Source organism: Pristiophorus japonicus, chromosome 22 (genome assembly GCF_044704955.1).
Source record: "Pristiophorus japonicus isolate sPriJap1 chromosome 22, sPriJap1.hap1, whole genome shotgun sequence".
NCBI lineage: Eukaryota > Metazoa > Chordata > Chondrichthyes > Pristiophoridae > Pristiophorus > Pristiophorus japonicus.
The window spans coordinates 67,675,360-67,695,615 of NC_091998.1; the positions used below are offsets into that span (position 1 = coordinate 67,675,360).

The following is a 20,256-nucleotide window of genomic DNA, read 5'->3' on the forward strand; positions in this document are numbered from 1 at the left end:
CGACAGATTTCATTCCCTAAAGGGCATCAGTGAACCAGTTGGGATTTTACAGCAATCCGGTAGTTTTATCACCATTACTGATACTATCTTTTTAATTCCAGATTTATTTAAAGAACAGAATTTAAATGTATGGGGTGGGATTTGAACTCACATTGCCTACTCATTAGCTCAGGTTGTTGGATTACTGGCCCAGTAACATAATCACTACACTACCGTACCCCTTCCGGGAGTATTGCAGCCAAACTCAATCCTGTTATCGCTTTGTGTCCACGCATAGGCACTGGATAACAATGAGGAACACCGCCAGTTGTTCCATTCCTTGGCGTAAGGTTAATTAAAGCTCAACTCATTATTAATTCAGTTGAATTAGCATACTTGGGACTCTGTCAGTCTCTTTAGCTCAGAGGTCCTGTGGGCAGGAGGACAGTAGGAGTATGTGTGAGTTTGTGTGTGTGTATTAGCACATGCGGCAGAGCTGGTCTCCAGTGATCCTGGTTAACCCTTGCCACTGGACCAAGACCTTGCTCTGTCCAGCCCGTGTGGTGGCTGGTGTACAACGGCCACCCCACGTTAAAAAAATCCACCCACAGGCATCTACCACCGTTTAAAATAAGTTAATCAGTCACCCGAGAACTCCTTTTTAGAGTGGAAGCAAGTCAGCCTTGGCCCCGAGGGACCGCCTATGATGATGATGATTAGCTCAGTCACACACGAGGCAGCACTGAGACACTGAGGGAGCTCTGATAACGTGGATTTATTCACTCAGTTGAAGAAGAGTTAAACGGCATTTTAATTTCATGTCATGATAGCATGACAAATATGACAAAGTGACAGTGTAGCATACATAAGAACATAAGGAATAGGAGCAGGAGCAGGCCCTACAGCCCCTCGAGCCTGCTCCGCCATTCAATGAGATCAGGGCTGATCATCGACCTCAACTCCACTTTCCCGCTCGATCTCCATATCCCTTGATTCCCCTAGACTCCAAAAATCTATCGATCTCAGAGTACAGTAGTATAGTGGTTATTCTACTGGACTAGTTAATCCAGAGGCCTAGACTAATAATCTGTAATGTAAGTTCAAATCCCATCAGGCAGCTGGGAAATTTAAAGTCAGTTCATTAATTAAATCTGGAATTTAAAAGCGAGTGTCAGGAATGGTGACCACGAAACTATCGGATCAGTAAACATAGAAACATAGAAACATATAAAATAGGTGCAGGAGTAGGCCATTCGGCCCTTCGAGCCTGCACCACCATTCAATAAGATCATGGCTGATCATTCCCTCAGTATCCCTTTCCTGCTTTCTCTCCATACCCCTTGATCCCTTTAGCTGTAAGGGCCACATCAAACTCCCAACTGGTTCACTAATGACCTTCAGGGAAGGAAACCTGCCGCCCTTACCCGGCCTGGGCCTATACGTGACTCCAGACCCACAACAATGGGGTTGACTCTTCACTGCCCCCTGAAATGGCCCAGCAAGACACTCAGTTTAACTGTGGGAACATCTTAACCACACGGACTGCAGCGGTTCAAGAAGGCGGCTCACCACCTCCTCATGGGGCAATTAGGGATGGGCAATAAATGCCGACCTTTCCAGTGACACCCACATCCCTTGAATGAACAAATAAAATTAAAAAGTGATGTTTTTACAGCACTATTTATAATTTCATGAAGCTCACATCATAAATCTCAGCCCCGAGGGAGTCTGTATGTTTATGAGAAGTGCTATTGCTGACTAACAGATTGAGAAAGGTGAGCGTTCCCGTCAGAAGAACTGATTTAAAAGTAATGTATTAAAAGCACAGCAAATCAGCAGTGAGCAAGTTATTGATATTTCACATTGCTCGCAGGATGTGCTAAAATGGTGTTGTAATGCGGGGTGTAATTTCACAACTGCTATTCACGATGCAGCACTGCCACATGCTGGCAATGAACGGTACTGCACTGATTTCCATTCCTGGTCCGGGGAGATGGATTCCCCTTTCAGGAGGGGAAAAATTCCAAGTTTTCTTTTGGTCACGGTGAATATTGTAAAATACTGGCTACAGTGCTTTGTTAGAATGGGCAGGAGGCAGTTAATGAGCTTTACAAGGGAGCTCCAAAGATACGCCTTTTATGACCGTTCCATGTTGATTGGGCAGAGTCCTTCTGTATTGAGTTATACCGGCGATACATGTATTTTATTTAATACATTTCCAGAGTGCCCTTTTGTCCAATGCAATTAAGCTTTTGTCAAAATACTGCAACACAATTATATATTTTAAATAAATTGGGGCTTTCTACAAACAGACTCCTGTTCATGAAGGATGATCCCAACAATATGCGCACATTTTAAAAATGTTTGATCAAATCATGTTCACAAATACTTTCAGGGAACCTAACCTTGTCACACAGCCTCGGGCATTCAGAAACCCTTTCTTCTGATCATTGCTGAAATATAAAGGAGGAGGTAAGTTAGGAGATGGCCCCTGTGCTCGAGCTCCTGAGTGAGCTGCTCTGACCCACAATACGCTCCTTGAAACCTAGCTCTTTGACCAAGCTTCAGCCTGCCTGTCCCAGTATCGCCTGATGAGGCTCAGTATCGCGCTCCTTGGGATTTTACCATCTTAAAGGGGCTACATAAATGCGAGTTGTTGTTGTGGTTAAATAAAAGCATAAGAAATAGGAGCAGGAGTCGGCCATTCGGCCCCTCGAGCCTGCTCCGCCATTCTATAAGATCATGGCTGATCTGATCATGGACTCAACTCCACTTCCCCGCCCGCTCCCCAGAACCCTTTACTCCCTTATCGCTCAAAAATCTGTCTCTCTCCGCCTTAAATATATTCAATGACCCAGCCTCCACAGCTCTCTAGGACAGCGAATTCCACAGATTTACAACCCTCAGAGAGAAGAAATTCCTCCTCATCTCAGTTTTAAATGGGTGGCCCCTTATTCTGAAACTATGCCCCTAGTTCGAGATTCCCCCACGAGGGGAAACATCCTCTCTGCATCTACCCTGTCCAGCCCCCTCAGTATCTTATACCTTTCAATAAGATCACCTCTCATTCTTCTAAACTCCAATGAGTATAGGCCCAATCTGCTCAACCTTTTCTCACAATACAACCTCCTCATCTCAGGAATCAACCGAGTGAACCTTTTCTGAACAGCCTCCAATGCAAGTATATCCTTCCTTAAATATGGAAATCAAAACTGTACACAGTACTCCAGGTGTGGCCTCACCAATAGCCTGTACAGTTGCAGCAGGACTTCTCGGCCTTTATACTCCTGGAATGACACCGGCCCTGACAGCGACGAGGAGGTGGGAGGGGTTGGTTGTAGCGGGTGGGAAACCTGTGTGGAGGGGGGGAAGATCAAAGACCTGGGGTTGGGGGCAGGGAGAGATGGGGGAGGGGGGGTGCGGATCGGAAAGGCCAAGGGTGGGTGAAATCAGATCAGGGACTGGCTCAGCCAATCCTGGGAGAGTGATCCTGCGAGCATGGGGAGGGAAGCAGGGGGGCCCGGGGTGTGAGGGGAGCACCCTTGTACTTCCGCCCCTCCCCCCACAATCAGTGCTGCATAGGCAACCACCTGTTGGATCCGGTCATTCTCCTCTCCCTCTCCTGACGGGTTTCCCCAGTCCTGGGAAACCCAGCCCGTGGTCTCATTTACATATTCAAATTACAGGTCAGTCGCCCGCCCCTCCCCCTTCCATAACCTGCCTCCTTTAAAACCAGAAATGGCCGCATGGGAGGCGGGATGACACGATGGACCGAAATGGCCTCCTTCTGCGCTGAAAATTGCTATTTCTAATTTTGTTAAATTCTAATCTATTCCTAGCCGGTCCTGGGGGTTTAAAGTTACCCCCTATTATGTAGTAGTTTAAATTCAAATGCTGCACTGCTCCACACTGTGCAAAGAAACATTTAAATAATTTAGTGCCAGAGCCCAACTTTGCCAATTCATTAAATTTTGAAATAAAATTAGGAGCATTATAGTCAGCAGAGGACGTGTTTTTTAGTACACCGCAAAAGCATTGCCTGCAAAGTGAGCTCTGTTGCCACCAGCTTACGGGAGCTGCGCACAAATTGCACATGTGTGCGGACTGTTACTTACTTTTTATTTATTCGTACGCGGGATGTGGGCATCACCAGCAAGGCCAGAATTTATTGGCCATCCCCAATTGCCCCTTCGAGAAACTGGTGGTGAGTCGCCTTGTACAACGGAGCATGTCGCTGGGCCATCTCAGGAGGCAGTTAAGAGTGGGTCTGGAGTCACGCACTGGCCGGACCGGGTAAGGATGGCAGATTTCCTTCCGTAAAGGTCATCAGTGAACCAGATGGGTTTTTACAACTGTTTCATGGTCACCATTACTGATCGTAGCTTTTTAATCACAGAATTATTGAATTAATTGAATTTAAATTCCCCAGCTGCCATGGTGGGATTTGAACTCATGTCTCTGAATCATGGATTACTGGTCCCGTAACATAACCACTGTGCCGCCGTTCCCAACAAATTTAGTGAGATCCAAAAGCTGGGTAATAAACGTAAGCATGTTTCCGATCCCCGCGGGAATACTGACGCAATCTGTTTGCGGCTATTTATTCACAGGTTTGTACATTAACGAAGGAGGACAATCGGAAGCTAGGGACCACCCCAGAGGATGAACAATTGCACGTGTTGCCGCTGTACAAGGTGTCGACCACTGATGAGCATGGCAGTGAGGAGAACCAGAACGAGAAGGTTAAAGCGGGAGCGATACAGGTGCTCACAGCGTTCCCCAGGGAAGTCAGAATGCTGCCTGAGCCAGTGAAGTCGGCACGTCAGAAAAAGCTGGAAGCAAAACGCGCAGCTGAGAAACAGAGAAACCAAGAGAAGAAACTTCTGGCGGGAAAACTAAAACAGGAAGCAGAGAATTTGAAATGTGGCACTCCGCAAAGCAAAGGTAAGAGTATTTACAAGGATGATACCAGAGGGGCGACCTATCAGGAAAGGATGAACAGGCTGGGTCACTTTTCTCTTGAAATGAGAAGGCTGAGGGGTGACCTAATAGAGGTCTTTAAAATGACGAAAGGTTTTGATCGAGTGGATACAGAGAGAATGTTTCCACTTGTGGGGAAGAGCATAACTAGAGGATAATTACGAAAAAATCAAATAGGGCATTTAGAAGAAACATACTTATCCAGAGAGTGGAACTCACTACCACAGGGAGTGGATGAAGCAAACAGTATCGATGCATTTAAGGGGAGGCTGGACTAGGGGACCAAGGGTCTCGTGAGAAGGAGGAACTGAAGGAAATCCTTATTAGGCGGGAAATTGTGTTTGGGAAATTGATGGGATTGAAGACCGATAAATCCCCGGGGCCTGATAGTCTGTATCCCAGAGTACTTAAGGAAGTGGCCCTAGAAATAGTGGATGCATTGGTGATCATTTTCCAACAGTCTATCGGCTCTCGATCAGTTGGATAGAGGATAGCCAATGTAACACCACTTTTTAAAAAAGGAGGGAGAGAGAAAACGGGTAATTATAGACCTGTTAGCCTGACATCAGTAGTAGGGAAAATGTTGGAATCAATTATTAAAGATGAAATAGCAGCGCATTTGGAAAGCAGTGATAGGATCGGTCCAAGTCAGCATGGATTTATGAAAGGGAAATCATGCTTGCCAAATATTCTAGAATTTTTTGAGGATATAACTAGTAGAGTGGACAAGGGAGAACCAGTGGATGTGGTGTATTTGGATTTTCAAAAAGCTTTTGACAAGGTCCCACGCAAGAGATTGGTGTGCAAAATTAAAGCACATGGTATTGGGGGTAATGTACTAACGTGGATAGAGAACTGATTGGCAGACAGGAAGCAGAGAGTCGGGATAAACGGGTCCTTTTCAGAATGGCAGGCAGTGACTAGTGGAGTGCCGCAGGGCTCAGTGCTGGGACCCCAGCTATTTACAATATACATTAATGATTTAGATGAAGGAATTGAGTGTAATATCTCCAAGTTTGCAGATGACATTAAACTGGGTGGCGGTGTGAGCTGTGAGGAGGATGCTAAGAGGCTGCAGGGTGACTTGGACAGGTTAGGTGAGTGGGCAAATGCATGGCAGATGCAGTATAATGTAGATAAATGTGAGGTTATCCACTTTGGGGGCAAAAACACGAAGGCAGAATATTATCTGAATGGCGGCAGATTAGGAAAAGGGGAGGTGCAACGAGACCTGGGTGTCATGGTACATCAGTCATTGAAAGTTGGCATGCAGCTACAGCAAGCGGTGAAGAAGGCAAATGGTATGTTGGTCTTCATAGCGAGGGGATTTGAGTATAGGAGCAGGGAGGTCTTACTGCAGTTGTACAGGGCCTTGATGAGGCCTCACCTGGAATAGTGTGTTCAGTTTTGGTCTCCTAATCTGAGGAAGGACGTTCTTGCTATTGAGGGAGTGCAGCGAAAGTTCACCAGACTGATTCCTGGGATGGCAGGACTGACATTTGAGGAGAGACTGGATCGACTGGGCCTTTATTCACTGGAGTTTAGAAGAATGAGAGGGGATCTCATAGAAACATATAAAATTCTGACGGGACGGGACAGGTTAGATGTAGGAAGAATGTTCCTGATGTTGGGGAAGTCCAGAACCAGAGGACACAATCTAAGGATAAGGGGTAAGCCATTTAGGACTGAGATGAGGAGAAACTTCTTCACTCAGAGTTGTTAACCTGTGGAGTTCCCTGCCGCAGAGAGTTGTTGATGCCAGTTCATTGGATATATTCAAGAGGGAGTTAGATATGGCCCTTACAGCTAAAGGGATCAAGGGGTATGGAGAGAAAGCAGGAAAGGGGTACTGAGGGAATGATCAGCCATGATCATATTGAATGGCGGTGCAGACTCGAAGGGCCAAATGGCCTACTCCTGCACCTATTTTGTATTTTTCTATGGACAAGTATATGGGGGAGAAGGGAATAGAGGGTTATGCTGATAGAGTTAGATGGGGAAAGACGGGAGGAGACTTGAGTGGCGCATAAACACCGGCATGGACTGGTTGGGCCGAATGGCCGGTTTCTGGGCCGTATATCCCGTGTAATCCGATGCAATGTTGTCAACTACATACTATATATACTTATATATATAAAATAATTAATTTCATAAAATATTTTAGGGTTATCCACCTTTTCCTTATTTACGTGCGTTAATGTTTCAGCGACTCTCGGTGAACTTTTTCTTATATGCTCAGACCCGTCACAGATTCTCTTTGACACTAGAAGGAATGACAGCTGGAAGTTTGGTGAAATATCAAGAGCTTCTCATTTGTTGCAGGCTGCCTACAGATTTCCAGGTTTTTTTAAATATTTGTGTGTGAAGAAATTCTTGCTCTTTGCATGTCATTCTCGGTTAATATTTGACAAAGCATCCATACTAGTCATTTCACTGAAAATAAAAGAACCCATTGCATGAAGAGAAAAGCCAGAAGTAATGAATTGTTTCACCACTCTTCTGGTGAATATTACTAACAGATCGCCCGTGGCATTGCTGAAAGGTAGTCTTTGGGTCTTTGCAGGTTGGTGATATATCAACTGCAGCATCAGCCGTGGCTCAGTGGGCAGCACTCATAGTCCCACACCAAAGACCTACAAACATAAATCCAGGCTGACACTCCAGTGCTGAGGGAGTGCCGCACTGTCGGAGGTGCCGTCTTTCAGATGAGACGTTAAACCGAGGCCCTGTCTGCTCTCTCAGGTGGATGTAAAAGAACCCAAGGCATTATTTTGAAGAAGAGCAGGGGAGTTATCCCCAGTGTCCTGGCCAATATTTCTCCCTTAAGCAACACTACAAAATAAACAGATTATCTGGTCATTATCACATTGCTGTGTGTGGGAGCTTGCTGTGCGCAAGTTGGCTGCTGTGTTTCCCACATTACAACAGTGACTACACTCCAAAAGCACTTCATTGGCTGTAAAGCACTTTCAGATGTCTGGTGGTCATGAAAGGCGCTATATAAATGCAAGTCTTTCTTTATTGCTGAAAGATAGTCTTTGAGTCTTTGCATGTTATAACTGAGCTGACCACCAATACTTCACTGGATGCAAGATTTTTTTGGGGAGAAATTCAGTTGTTTAGCGCCTCCATTAACGCCAGAGAGGGGCAGTAAGGGGCCGCTAAGCACCTCACGTCTGCGTGCCGCGCTGTGACAGCCTGCCGCGAACGTTACTGCCGGTTTCGCGGCCGCGCTGTCATTTAGCGCTGCGCACTCTAGCCCCGCCCACTTGGTGATGTCACCAAGTGTGCGATCCCCCCTTCACGACGTGTTTCCGAAATTGGCTGCTCTTGCCTGCCGTAGCGCCCGGCGCCAGGCGCTGCTCCCGACAGCGGGAGGCAGACGTGCACAGAGGATCCCGCGGCAATATCACGGGGAATGAAGAGTAAGTGTCGAGAGTCCCATATTTAACAATGACTTACCGCCCTACCTGTGGAAGGCTAGCCTCCCTTCCATTTTATGGCAGGTTTCGCGCAGTCGACCTCACCTCCTCTTTAGGGGCTGGGATTCTTGAGAAACTTGAGAAACACTCCCGCCCCGCGATGGGCCTTTCGCGCCCGAGGAGGAGTGTGCGGCGTTTCCCTTAGTGCTCCACCCTCCTCCTGGGGCGATACAACTGAATATCGCACTTTGAGGCGGTAGACATCGCCCGACACTAAAAGTAGAGCCCCGGTGACATTACCGCCTCACAGCGGGCCATAACGAATTTTCAGCCCGAACACACCCGCCACTTTTATTCTGACTCAGTCTCCATATTAATAATTATAAATTGATGATAAAGGAAAGGAAAATTTACAGCGACTACAAATTGAGCTTAATGGCCAAGATTATTGATGATAACCTCTTAATATTCAAAATCATAGGTTTGGCTCTTTGACTGAATGTTCAGTTGTTCCAGTGGAATCCAATATAAACAGATTTCATTCACGAGGAAGACATGGGGTTTTTTTCCAATAATTGTTTTAATATCTTGCCAAAAGTTGCAATCTGCATCGAAAGATTGTTAAAACAGGCCCAATAAAGACGTTGCTGAAGCCCCCAGTGCTTCTCTAATTGGTTACCAGGCCTTAATATCAACCTCTGTTCCGGGAATGACAGCTTGTTGACCTTGGTACTACAACCTTCCCTTCTCTCATCCGAACAACTCGCTCTCTCTTTCTGATACACATTATCTCAAAGTTAAAGCATGGCAGGAAGTTGCTTCTCACAGTCCATGAAGCAGGGCGACAGATGACCCGACTGTGTACATTACAGTGATTGGATTCCCAGGGGAATCAAGTGCTTCAAACGTATCGTTACGCTACCCAATTAATCCTTGTCTCCTCGCTCACCAAACTAACCAATCAGTTAAATACCTTGTATTCGTTACTTTATTTTCCACTTGCAAATCACAGTGATCGCTGCGTGACATCGAAAACACACAAAAAGCAAATAGATCAAATGGGAGCGCAGAAGTATCGCCAGGCGGCAGGGATTTGATTCTGCCGGGAACTTCGCTTTCGTGCTCCGAGGGAAGTGGAGTGTTAAATCAAGCGCTACTGTAATATATCCTTACATCCCTGAAAAGCACACACTGCACAAGATTGCTCCTAACAGCAACTGTCCTTTATTTATATACATCCATAGTTGCAATACCACAGTAGTCCACTAAGGGAGCTCTACTACAGCTACCATTTCCCTCGGAGCGCTAAAGTGAGTGAGAGGGGCGGGTATTGGCAGAGTGTTGCACGATGTTCAGTGCAATGCTGCCGTCTGTACAGTCTCCTTCCCTCCCTCAAAGAGAAGGGCCAATGCTGCCTTGATTGAATCCTAAGGCTGTGTCTGTTGGGCCACAGCACCTGCGCTACATGCATAGCAGCCCCGAGCTCTCTGAGAGAGCAGGCTGAGCTCTCTGAGTGAGCAGGGCTGAGCTCTCTGAGTGAGCAGGGCTGAGCTCTCTGAGTGAGCAGGGCTGAGCTCTCTGAGTGAGCAGGGCTGAGCTCTCTGAGTGAGCAGGGCTGAGCTCTCTGAGTGAGCAGGGCTGAGCTCTCTGAGTGAGGAGGCTGAGCTCTCTGAGTGAACAGGGCTGAGCTCTCTGAGTGAGCAGGGCTGAGCTCTCTGAGTGAGCAGGGCTGAGCTCTCTGAGTGAGGAGGCTGAGCTCTCTGAGTGAGGAGGCTGAGCTCTCTGAGTGAGGAGGGCTGAGCTCTCTGAGTGAGGAGGCTGAGCTCTCTGAGTGAGGAGGCTGAGCTCTCTGAGTGAGCAGGGCTGAGCTCTCTGAGTGAGCAGGGCTGAGCTCTCTGAGTGAGGAGGCTGAGCTCTCTGAGTGAGCAGGGCTGAGCTCTCTGAGTGAGGAGGCTGAGCTCTCTGAGTGAGCAGGGCTGAGCTCTCTGAGTGAACAGGGCTGAGCTCTCTGAGTGAACAGGGCTGAGCTCTCTGAGTGAGCAGGGCTGAGCTCTCTGAGAGAGCAGGGCTGAGCTCTCTGAGTGAGGAGGCTGAGCACTCTGAGTGAGGAGGGCTGAGCTCTCTGAGTGAGGAGGGCTGAGCTCTCTGAGTGAGGAGGCTGAGCTCTCTGAGTGAGGAGGCTGAGCTCTCTGAGTGAGGAGGCTGAGCTCTCTGAGTGAGCAGGCTGAGCTCTCTGAGTGAGCAGGGCTGAGCTCTCTGAGTGAGGAGGCTGAGCTCTCTGAGTGAGCAGGGCTGAGCTCTCTGAGTGAGCAGGGCTGAGCTCTCTGAGTGAGGAGGGCTGAGCTCTCTGAGTGAGGAGGCTGAGCTCTCTGAGTGAGGAGGCTGAGCTCTCTGAGTGAGGAGGGCTGAGCTCTCTGAGTGAGGAGGCTGAGCTCTCTGAGTGAGGAGGCTGAGTAATCGCGGGTGCAGGAAATCAGGAGGCACCACAATAGGGAGATAAATAATCTTTGCCCTACCTGCCCACCACGGCCTTTAATTAGTGCTCCCCAAGCGGCCGGCCGAGGGGACGACGCCTCCTGCAGCTGTTGTTGACACTCGGCGATGCTGCAGGGGTGGAAGCGAATATTGCATCCGGGGCGGTAATGGGGCGCTGCGCATCGGATGATGTCATAATCTACGGAGCGCTAGAGACCGAGGCAGTAAGCGTTAGTGCCAGTGCAAAACTGCCACGGAAGTGTGCAGACGTGGTTGGATTCGCTGCGCCCGATCGGTAACCCTTAGTGCCCCGTTACCGCCCCCCACAGGCGTTAGCGGGAGGTGCAAACCTGGCCAATTTCTCCCCAGGAATTTTTCCTTTACAAAAAAGTGTTCTTTTTCGTTGTACCCCCCAGTATTTGAAATAAATCTGTTCATACTTTTCTACATCAGTGGCACAGGTAATACGTTCAATATAAATAAAGTGATGGTATTTTGATTACATTTCCTTTTGATGAATATCGAAATCCTGGAAACCTTAATTTGTCCCAATGGTGAGAGGCTTGAACTCTCTGGAATATCGAAGGTTAAGGGGGTGATTTGGTGGGAAGTCTAGGACAAGGGAACAAACCTTAAAATCAGAGCCAAGCCATCCGGGGAGAAGTTGGGAAACAAAGGTCGGTAGATGTGTGGAACTCTCGCACACAAAGCAGTCGGCGCTAGATCTGAAGTCGATAGATTTTTGCTCGCCATCAAATTTTGCACAGATCGGAGAAAAAATATTTTTTTTACTCAAAGGGTGATGTAAGTTTGAAATAATCTACACTGGACTCAAAGATATGGGAGGAATCCCGAATGTGAGATGGAGTACAAGCGGGAACTGCTGAATGGGTCAAGTGATCTTTTCTTGATCTTGACATCTTCTTGTATTACAAGAACATAAGAAATAGGAGCAGGAGTCGGCCATTGAATAAGATTGTTCTTATTTAGTAATTTAGAGTTATTTAGATAACCTCTTGTTGGCTGGCACAGATACGATGGTAAGTACTGCAGGGAATCGAATATGGCCAAGGTGATCTCCTGGATTAGTTTTGATCGCCTGGATGGGTTGGAGAGGAATTTTCCCAGATTTTATTTTCCTCAATTGGCCTGGGTTTTTAGAAACATAGAAACATAGAAAATAGGTGCAGGAATAGGCCATTCGGCCTTCGAGCCTGCACCACCACTCAATAAGATCATGGCTGATCATTCCCTCAGTACCCCTTTCCTGCTTTCTCTCCATACCCCTTGATCCCTTTAGCCTTAAGGGCCATATCTAACTCCCTCTTGAATATATCCAATGAACTGGCCTCAACAACTCTCTGCGGCAGGGAATTCCACAGGTTAACAACTCTCTGAGTGAAGAAGTTTCTCCTCATCTCGGTCCTAAATGGCCTACCCCTTATCCTTATCCTTTATCTGGTTTTTGCCTCTCCCAGGAGATCACATGGCTCTGGTTGGGGTAGAGTGTAGAATGTTTCAGTATAAGGGGTGTCACAGTTGTGTGAGGTGGACTGGTTGGGCTGGGTGCTCTTTGCCTTTCCGCCATTGTTCATAGGTTTATATGTAACCTTCAGGGCTGCTGACCGAGGGCCGTGTGGCTCTTTGTCGGCCGGCGCGGACACGATGGGCCGAAATGGCTTCCTTCTGCACTGAAGATTTCCATGTTTCTAATTATTATTTGAAGTGTTAATTTTTGGACGTGCTATGAAGTCCATTGTGTCTAATTTGCACACTGATTGTGTTAGGTGGGCTATGTTTGACGTATGACAGTTGTGGGTTACCAATCATGCGGTACAACTTGTTTTCTTTTCTCATGTTCCCACAGATGTGACATTGGCGAGTGCAGCAGCCCAGCATCACATTACACCTTCAATAAAAATCGAGCCGCCAGATCACTACAACTCTTACAAACACAGCGGAAATTCAGTTGTGGAGAGTTACACAGTGCTTGGTAGCTGTAGACCCTCCAACCCTTACAGCCTGGACAATGTCTACCCTTATCATTCCTACTATGCAAGGCCCACCCTACCTTCCATTAACAATTTTCACCCGAGATATTCATTCTCCTATGGATATTATGGTTATGCAAGTAACCAATTATTTCCCCCATCATTCCTTAACTATGGCAGCAATGACACAAGGCCGGGGAGTTTCTCAGGAACGAGCTTTGAGAAGAAGCCTGACGTCCAGGAGCTGTGTGCTAGTTTCAATCTTGCCCTCAGAAATACCAGGATTGATTGCTCCGACGAGGCGACAGAGATGACACCAAAGCAGAATCATCAGCCCATGTTCCAAGGAGGGACAGGATTAGTTTCTCAAACATCGTTATCTGCAACATCCAATCCGTCACATCAAATATGTCAAATGTCCCAGGAAGTCAAGAGAGTTTCACAAAATGCAAACAACTTCAACCGATTCATCAAACAGGAGCCAGAAGACTCGGTTTCCTATTCGCAATCCTGCCGTGGGGTTTCTATGAATGTTCATGCAGTAAACAATACCTTTTCTGCTTTACAAATGCCACCCAACATAACCCATCAAGGAAAATCATGGGATATGTTTAAAGCAAATGGCAGCTTAATGTCAACTGGGACATCTGCACATGAAAAACCATGGGGCTTATTCAATCCTTCTGATAATACCAAGTTAACGAATACAAACGTTCAAGACAGATGGAACTCAATAACTTCCAACAGGAATGCAAAGGGATTACCTGCAAGCAATATGCAAGAAAAGCCATGGAACTTACTGACAGATAACAGAAGCGTGCCACCATTGCAAAGTGCAAATCTCCAGGGAACAATATGGGATTCATTCAAAACCGGTGAAGCCATCTCATCGCCTTCCATGTCGTCTAACGTGAATCTTAAAGACAAATTATGGGAACCGGTGAAAATGCATAACAACTTGTCAATGATATCAGATTCGAGCGTGCAAAAGAAACCATGGGATTTTTACAAAATGAACAACAGTAAGCCTTCGGTTTCCAGCATAAACCTGCACGAGAAAGTGTGGGGGGAAAATGGAACAGTGTTGCCCGGCACAAATATGGAAGGCAAGCATTGGGATCTTAACAAGGCAGTATTACATAGTGCAGGGCTTCAGGAGCAGCTGTGGGATCCTTACTGCATGAATGAAGGCATGGATGAATTACCTCCTGAGAATGTTAAAGAGGAAGAAGAGGAAGTGTGGTCAGACAGCGAACACAATTTTTTGGATGGGAACATTGGTGGAGTCGCTGTGGCACCAGCTCATGGTTCTATTTTGATTGAATGCGCCAGAAGAGAGCTCCACGCCACCACCCCGCTAAAAAAACCCAACAGGTGCCACCCCACACGGATATCTCTTGTGTTCTACCAGCACAAGAACTTAAATGAGCCCAACCACGGCTTAGCTCTCTGGGAAGCCAAGATGAAAATTCTTGCAGAACGAGCGAAACAGAGGCAGGAGGAAGCCGCCAGATTAGGCCTGCCTCTGGTGAACCCCAAGCTCCTCGGCAAAAAACGCAAGTGGGGGAGTACGCCCACTACAGACACGGAGCACGACAAAAAAGATTATTTCCCCACCCGTCAGGCTATGACCATCACCACAAACACTGTTATCACTGTGTCTTCATATGCCTATACCCAGGTAACAGGACCCTACAACCGCTGGATTTGAGATATGTACAACATTGTGGCCATTTTACCTCACAACAGCAGCTCTTTGTGTTGCTGAATGCGGTGCTTCCCTCTGACGAATATACTGTAGAGGGGAAATTCCACTCAAGTGCAAATCATCTCGAAAGCTGCACTCTGAGCAAAGAATTTTGATTACAATTGAAAAAAAAATTTCCTGGTTTTAGTAATCTAATTTATATATCTACATGTTTTTGAACTTATAGTTGCCCATCATACTGAGGGGCAAAAAAGAAAATGTTCTATGTCAAATTAGAAAAATAGTATTTATTGTACACCTTTTGTTGTATTTGTTGTTCAAAAAAATAATCATTTGTTAGAGAAGCAGCTACTGTTCACGGCCAGGTTAATTCTGACAGATAGCAACATCTGAGCCTGCTGAATTATGCGTGTAGGGCATCATCGGAAACAAAAACTAAAAGAGGAAAAGAAACTGGTGCTTTTTTAAAAAGAAATAAATAAGTTTACAGCACAGAGTTAATTTTTTAGTCACAACAGTAAAAATCAACTACTCAACCCTTAGCCCAGCGACTTAAATTTGTAAGATGTATACCGCTGGCCTGGCTGTTGGTGCTCTAAACCTTATTAGCCTGATGTTTCTGATTGAAGCATCAAACACATGCACTTATATGTAAAAATTTCCCATTGTGCCGTTCAGAGGTAGATTATAATGGCAATTAATATCATGGTGCTCCTCCAGCTCATTGACTTTACAATTCTCTTACCATCTCATTTCATTGAAAGTTTTACAGTACATGTACTGTACTCTCCAAGGCAAGCTGAACTGATAATGCTGACGTCATCTTATGACTGATCATCCAGTTGTGTTTTAGTAAACTTTGCGTTTGTGATTACAGTGAGACCTATACCCTTCGCCCCACCCCTTGTCTTTTTGCAATCACAGTTTGTCTGACAGCTATTTCGCTCTCCAGTGCAAACGAGAGAGAAAATGCGTCAGGAAGTTGTGTCAACCAGACTATTTTCTTCTATCCCTGTTAAAGTAAAAATATTTCACCTTGCAATTTTATACCGAAATATAGACTCAACAACCAACCTGTACTAATGATTGCCAGATTGTTTTCTATGTTTATTGTCAAGAAAACTAAACGTTCCTCAGCTTCAACTATATTGAAGTTGCACACTGTACTTCACTCAATAACTAAATATGGGTTTTACTGTAATGACAACATATCACCAGTCTAGAAGGTAGGCCTGTCATTATCATGTTGTCATTCGAACAGCATTCAGGTGCCTCTTCAGAGTGCTGCGATTCAAATGACAGTTTGATTTGATTTCTGTTTTCGTCTTCATTTTTACATATTGGTATAAAAAGAAGAGCAGGCGGTGTATTTTACCTGCATTCTATATCCTCCAATTTTAAACTGTAAATATATTAAAAAAAACATTTTAAAGCACTTTCACCTTGATTTTAAAATGACAACTTGAAGTAGTTTATTTAACAGATAATTATTGGGAGAACTACTGTAAATAGCTGCAGAATTTTTAGCAAAATATTTCTCCCCCCTTCCGCCGTTGTCTCCTTTAACTTTCCCACGACCAGAGATTAATAATGAATAATCATCTAGTTAGTGTATTGGTTCTTGAATTCAACTCATGTTCTGACACTGATAAAGCCCAAAAATACCTTGGGAATGACTTTTGGGATCGTTGAAATACTTGTTTTTGATTAGAAACCATGCTTTAAATCGCCTTTCGGCTTGAAGCACCAGTTATTTTGCCACATTGAAGCATGCACGGTGCCGTGAAATTTGGTGTCTAAATCACAGTTTATACTCTTTTAAAATAGAGGAACATCTTTTTACATCAATCCAACCTGTAGTATTTCTAAAATAGCAGCTGTAGAAATAAAGGAGTGGCTTACGATCCAGACCTACTGTACTTAACAATTCTTTTTATCTTAAAACCAATAGGTGTTTACCCAGTTTCACATTTTAAAATGCATGTTTTGTTTAATCGTCTGAGTTTCTAAGAGGGAGGACTAAATTACTTGCATGAAAAAGAGGTCCATTGATTTTGTACAAATGCTTAATATTTTGACCAAATTTCCTCCACTGTGGTCATATTCAGCTTTGAGGAAGTCACTGTACAGTTTAAAAATGGCATTTTTTAATGTTTAGTTCCAGCAGCAGTATACCGGTACATCTACTTCACATACACCAGAAAAGACTGTGATCGAAAAAATAATGGTCAATTGTGTACATGGTAATGAAAGCAAATTTCCTCTTGGAAAATGTACCAATTCAATTTTCAACGGTCTTAAAAGAAAATATAATTGACAAGGACATGTATCTATATATTACGTATAAGGCATAGTGGCCTCTATCCTCCACTTAATCTATAAGTAGACTCATTTTGGTTGGTCCTATTTCAATGAACTCATGTGCCTTTCTTGATTATTTCACATCTAAAGTCCAAAATCGACAAGAACACCCAAAGGACAAAAGTGAAGCCTTACCACCATCCCAACACAAAGTTCAAAAATAAGTTTACTATTGGACTTACAAGAGACCAGTTCATAATGTGAACTGGATTCCACAGACTGACTATCTGATCAGATATTTACAACACAAAACTTCTCATAGTTTGGATTTTACACCATTTAATAGATCAATTAAAAGTATGTTACAGTGTACACGTATGTCATAGATGCCATTCTTAAACTAGAAGAAAACTACCTCAGATTTCAACTTTATTAAAGAATTGAGTATGTTTTCTGAACAGGTTTAAGGTTCCTCTGTACTGTATCCCTGAAAACATTAATCCTTTGAGGACTATATTAGCATTTACAATATTAAGAAGAGAATCTCGAAAAAGTTTTCAGGCAACAACAGTGACACAAGAACATCCATTAAAACATACCTGGGAGCACATTCGTAACATGCATCATCGAAAGATTGAAGGCTGGGTTTATCCTGAGGCAGGAAATGGAATGCTCCTTTGATACAGGCTGCGGATCCCATGACCAAAATATGAGCATTTTTCCCCTGTGTCACCAGCATGGTCCAGAACGTAATACACGTTCCGCTGCATGATTCGGATGATATGAGGAGTGCTGCGGCAGAGCCAACCGTCCTCCAAACATACCTCAACCCTGCAGATGAAATGTCCCTGATCCACACAGTGTTTCTTTAGCCACCCTGACGTGAACTGGGGACGAGTGTAAAACTTCACAAGAAAGACCAAAATTCAAATGCACGGTCCTGATCTACCATTGGGGCTACAAAGCTGTCATCGTTCTACCCCTCAGTTAGTCCCCGGAGTCGGGGATGACTTGCTTCCACACTAAAGGTGTCCTGATGTCACAGGTCCCGAACTTCATTTTAAAAGGTGGAAGATGCTTCTTTTAATGTGGGGTGGCCGTTGCAAACCAGCTACCACACGGGCTTGGCAGAGCAAGGTCTTGGTCCAATGGCAAGAGGATTGGAGACCAGGCTTCGCTGTGTGGACCTAGTACATATACACATATTCCCACTGACCCCCTCCCTCTCACCCTTGGGTCCTCTCTCCCTGCTTTTCAGAGATCGCACTGTCATCATTCTATACAATATTCTTAGCTAAAATAAACCTCTCCCACTCAGTACACATAAAATATAGTACTCAAAGGATTAACTGGATTGATATTGCTGCATTACAGCACTATTTCAATAGTAAAGTGAATCTCCCCCTTACCCCGACACACCCTCAGGCCAATCTACAAAAGGTTACGTTTACTAGATTACATTTCCCTTATTACTAAAAGTGCAGTGTAAAAGCTCTCGTGAACAACAGGTTATTCGAATTCCTGAAACGAAACCTCAGGAATTCTTTCTGTACATGCAAACAACACTAAAGGGTGCTAAAATAAATAACTAAATGTGAAATACCAGCAATTTGTACTCACTGTAACAGCCTGACACAACTTGAATTACATTCAGGGTAGCTTTTCTCACTGTCTCATAACTTAATGTGGCTAAAGACCACCGATGTGCGACTTGTATTTCTGGTTCAAGTTAGACAAGTACAGTATTTGTTTCCAAATCGCAAATGATCTATATTGAGTCCATTTGTCTTTGACAAATTTGCTCGATCTGAACAATATAAATGCCACTGATGTAAGTTCCATGCAAACACATTAGATGTTGCACTAAACAAAGCAGAAAGCTGCTCATTGAAATCCACTGTACTGTGAAAATTAACATTTATTGAGACAAAAAAGCAGAGATCAGAATTTGGCTTTCTGAACCTCCATTTTCCATCAGTGAATAGCAGTGATACTTAAATCATTGAAGTATATCTTGAAGCTAAATTGCTTTTAAATTCCATCAAGCGATAAATCCCTTCTCAAAATTATGTCAAATAAAAGGTCGAAAATTCTAAAATATATAACAAATTAAATACACCAAGATCCAATTATCTACATAATCAATAAAATAGATGTTTCTCACGTTTAAGAGGAATGCTTTTCAAGAAAAAGCTTTTAGCAAATCTTGTTCATTTATGTATAAACGCACAGCATAAATCACATTAAAATGCATCATGGTGTCACTTGCACATGACCTTGTTATGACAGAAATGATGCATTGCTTTTTTTTCCCCTCACTTTTATCACATATAGTCTGAAGAAGGTAAAGATCACCTCTTTAAACCCCTGTCTCTTGTCAGTCTTAAAATGTCAAGAATAAATCAGATTTAAACTTGTTAGGTTCTAGAAAAGATAACCAGTTCAATATAAAAGGACACACGATACGGGATTCCAAACTGCAGATTTGTGAACTGTGCACGTAAGCTTTTGATAGTGGTGGAATGCTCTGAAAATCCACCTGCCTTTAGCCAATCAGATGGAGTGGCATTACACTTGAGTCCTGGTGCTATTTAACAAGTAATGTACCTTACACAAGTCTGGAAACATACTGAATGTTAAACCCTGCAATGTTTGTCGTCGACAGACATGCAAAACTAGCTAGACACATACTGACACACAAGCAAGCACAAAACCTATTCCTTATGTTTTCTGCCACAGCCTAGCTTGATTCAGTGAAACAGATTTTCTGAGGGTTATAATCATTTTTAATGTGACCTCCTGAAAGGTGCTACAATATCCTTCAATAAAGTGCTACAGTTCACAAGTTAGTGTCCAGTGTCGCATTCACACAGATTGGCAGGATTAGCCTTTGGTTTGCAAGCAAAAGTATTTTCTTCTCATTGTTGCAACATCAATTTCTCGTCGGAGAGAAGAGTGACCTCTTTACATTACACAGTCTCAGTTTAGTTTGTAAGCTAATTTTATAGCACAGCTTTGGTAGACCTGTATCGATAGTATGTAAGCAAATATTGTTTTCAGTGTAGAGACACATAGCGCATACAATGTTAACACTTAGTTAAATTGCAGTTTCTTGTATTAAAATGTGACAGCTAAGGGGAAGTGTTAAATATGTGTATTTTTTGGTGAAACTTTCTATTGGTAAAATGATTTAAGGCAGCTCAGCTTCATATGGCCTTTCTGGTTTCTTCAATTACAAAAAAAATGTTAGCTTTTGTTACCCATTCTGCAGCAACATGCTTGCATTACCTGTGCTTAAATGTTGGCATAAATTTATGCTTTATCCATGTGGCTTTATTTTGTATATCAGTATTTGTAAATATGAAGTATGTTTTAAACTTCTTCCAAATTGCTTTTATAT

The 20,256-nt window shown here is 44.2% G+C and overlaps 1 protein-coding gene across 2 annotated transcripts in view; it reads left to right on the forward strand.

The window, feature by feature from the left end:
* LOC139235130 (methylcytosine dioxygenase tet3-like) overlaps window positions 1-18,963 on the forward strand; it is a 430,715-nt gene extending 411,752 nt beyond the window's left edge. For both annotated transcript variants that reach the window (XM_070866340.1, XM_070866341.1), the window contains 2 exons: window positions 4,590-4,923; window positions 12,724-18,963. In XM_070866340.1, coding sequence (XP_070722441.1) covers window positions 4,590-4,923; window positions 12,724-14,558 — 2,169 coding nt within the window. In that variant the 3' untranslated portion in view covers window positions 14,559-18,963. The remainder of the gene's footprint in view (window positions 1-4,589; window positions 4,924-12,723) is intronic.
* The last annotated feature ends 1,293 nt before the right edge of the window (window positions 18,964-20,256 follow it).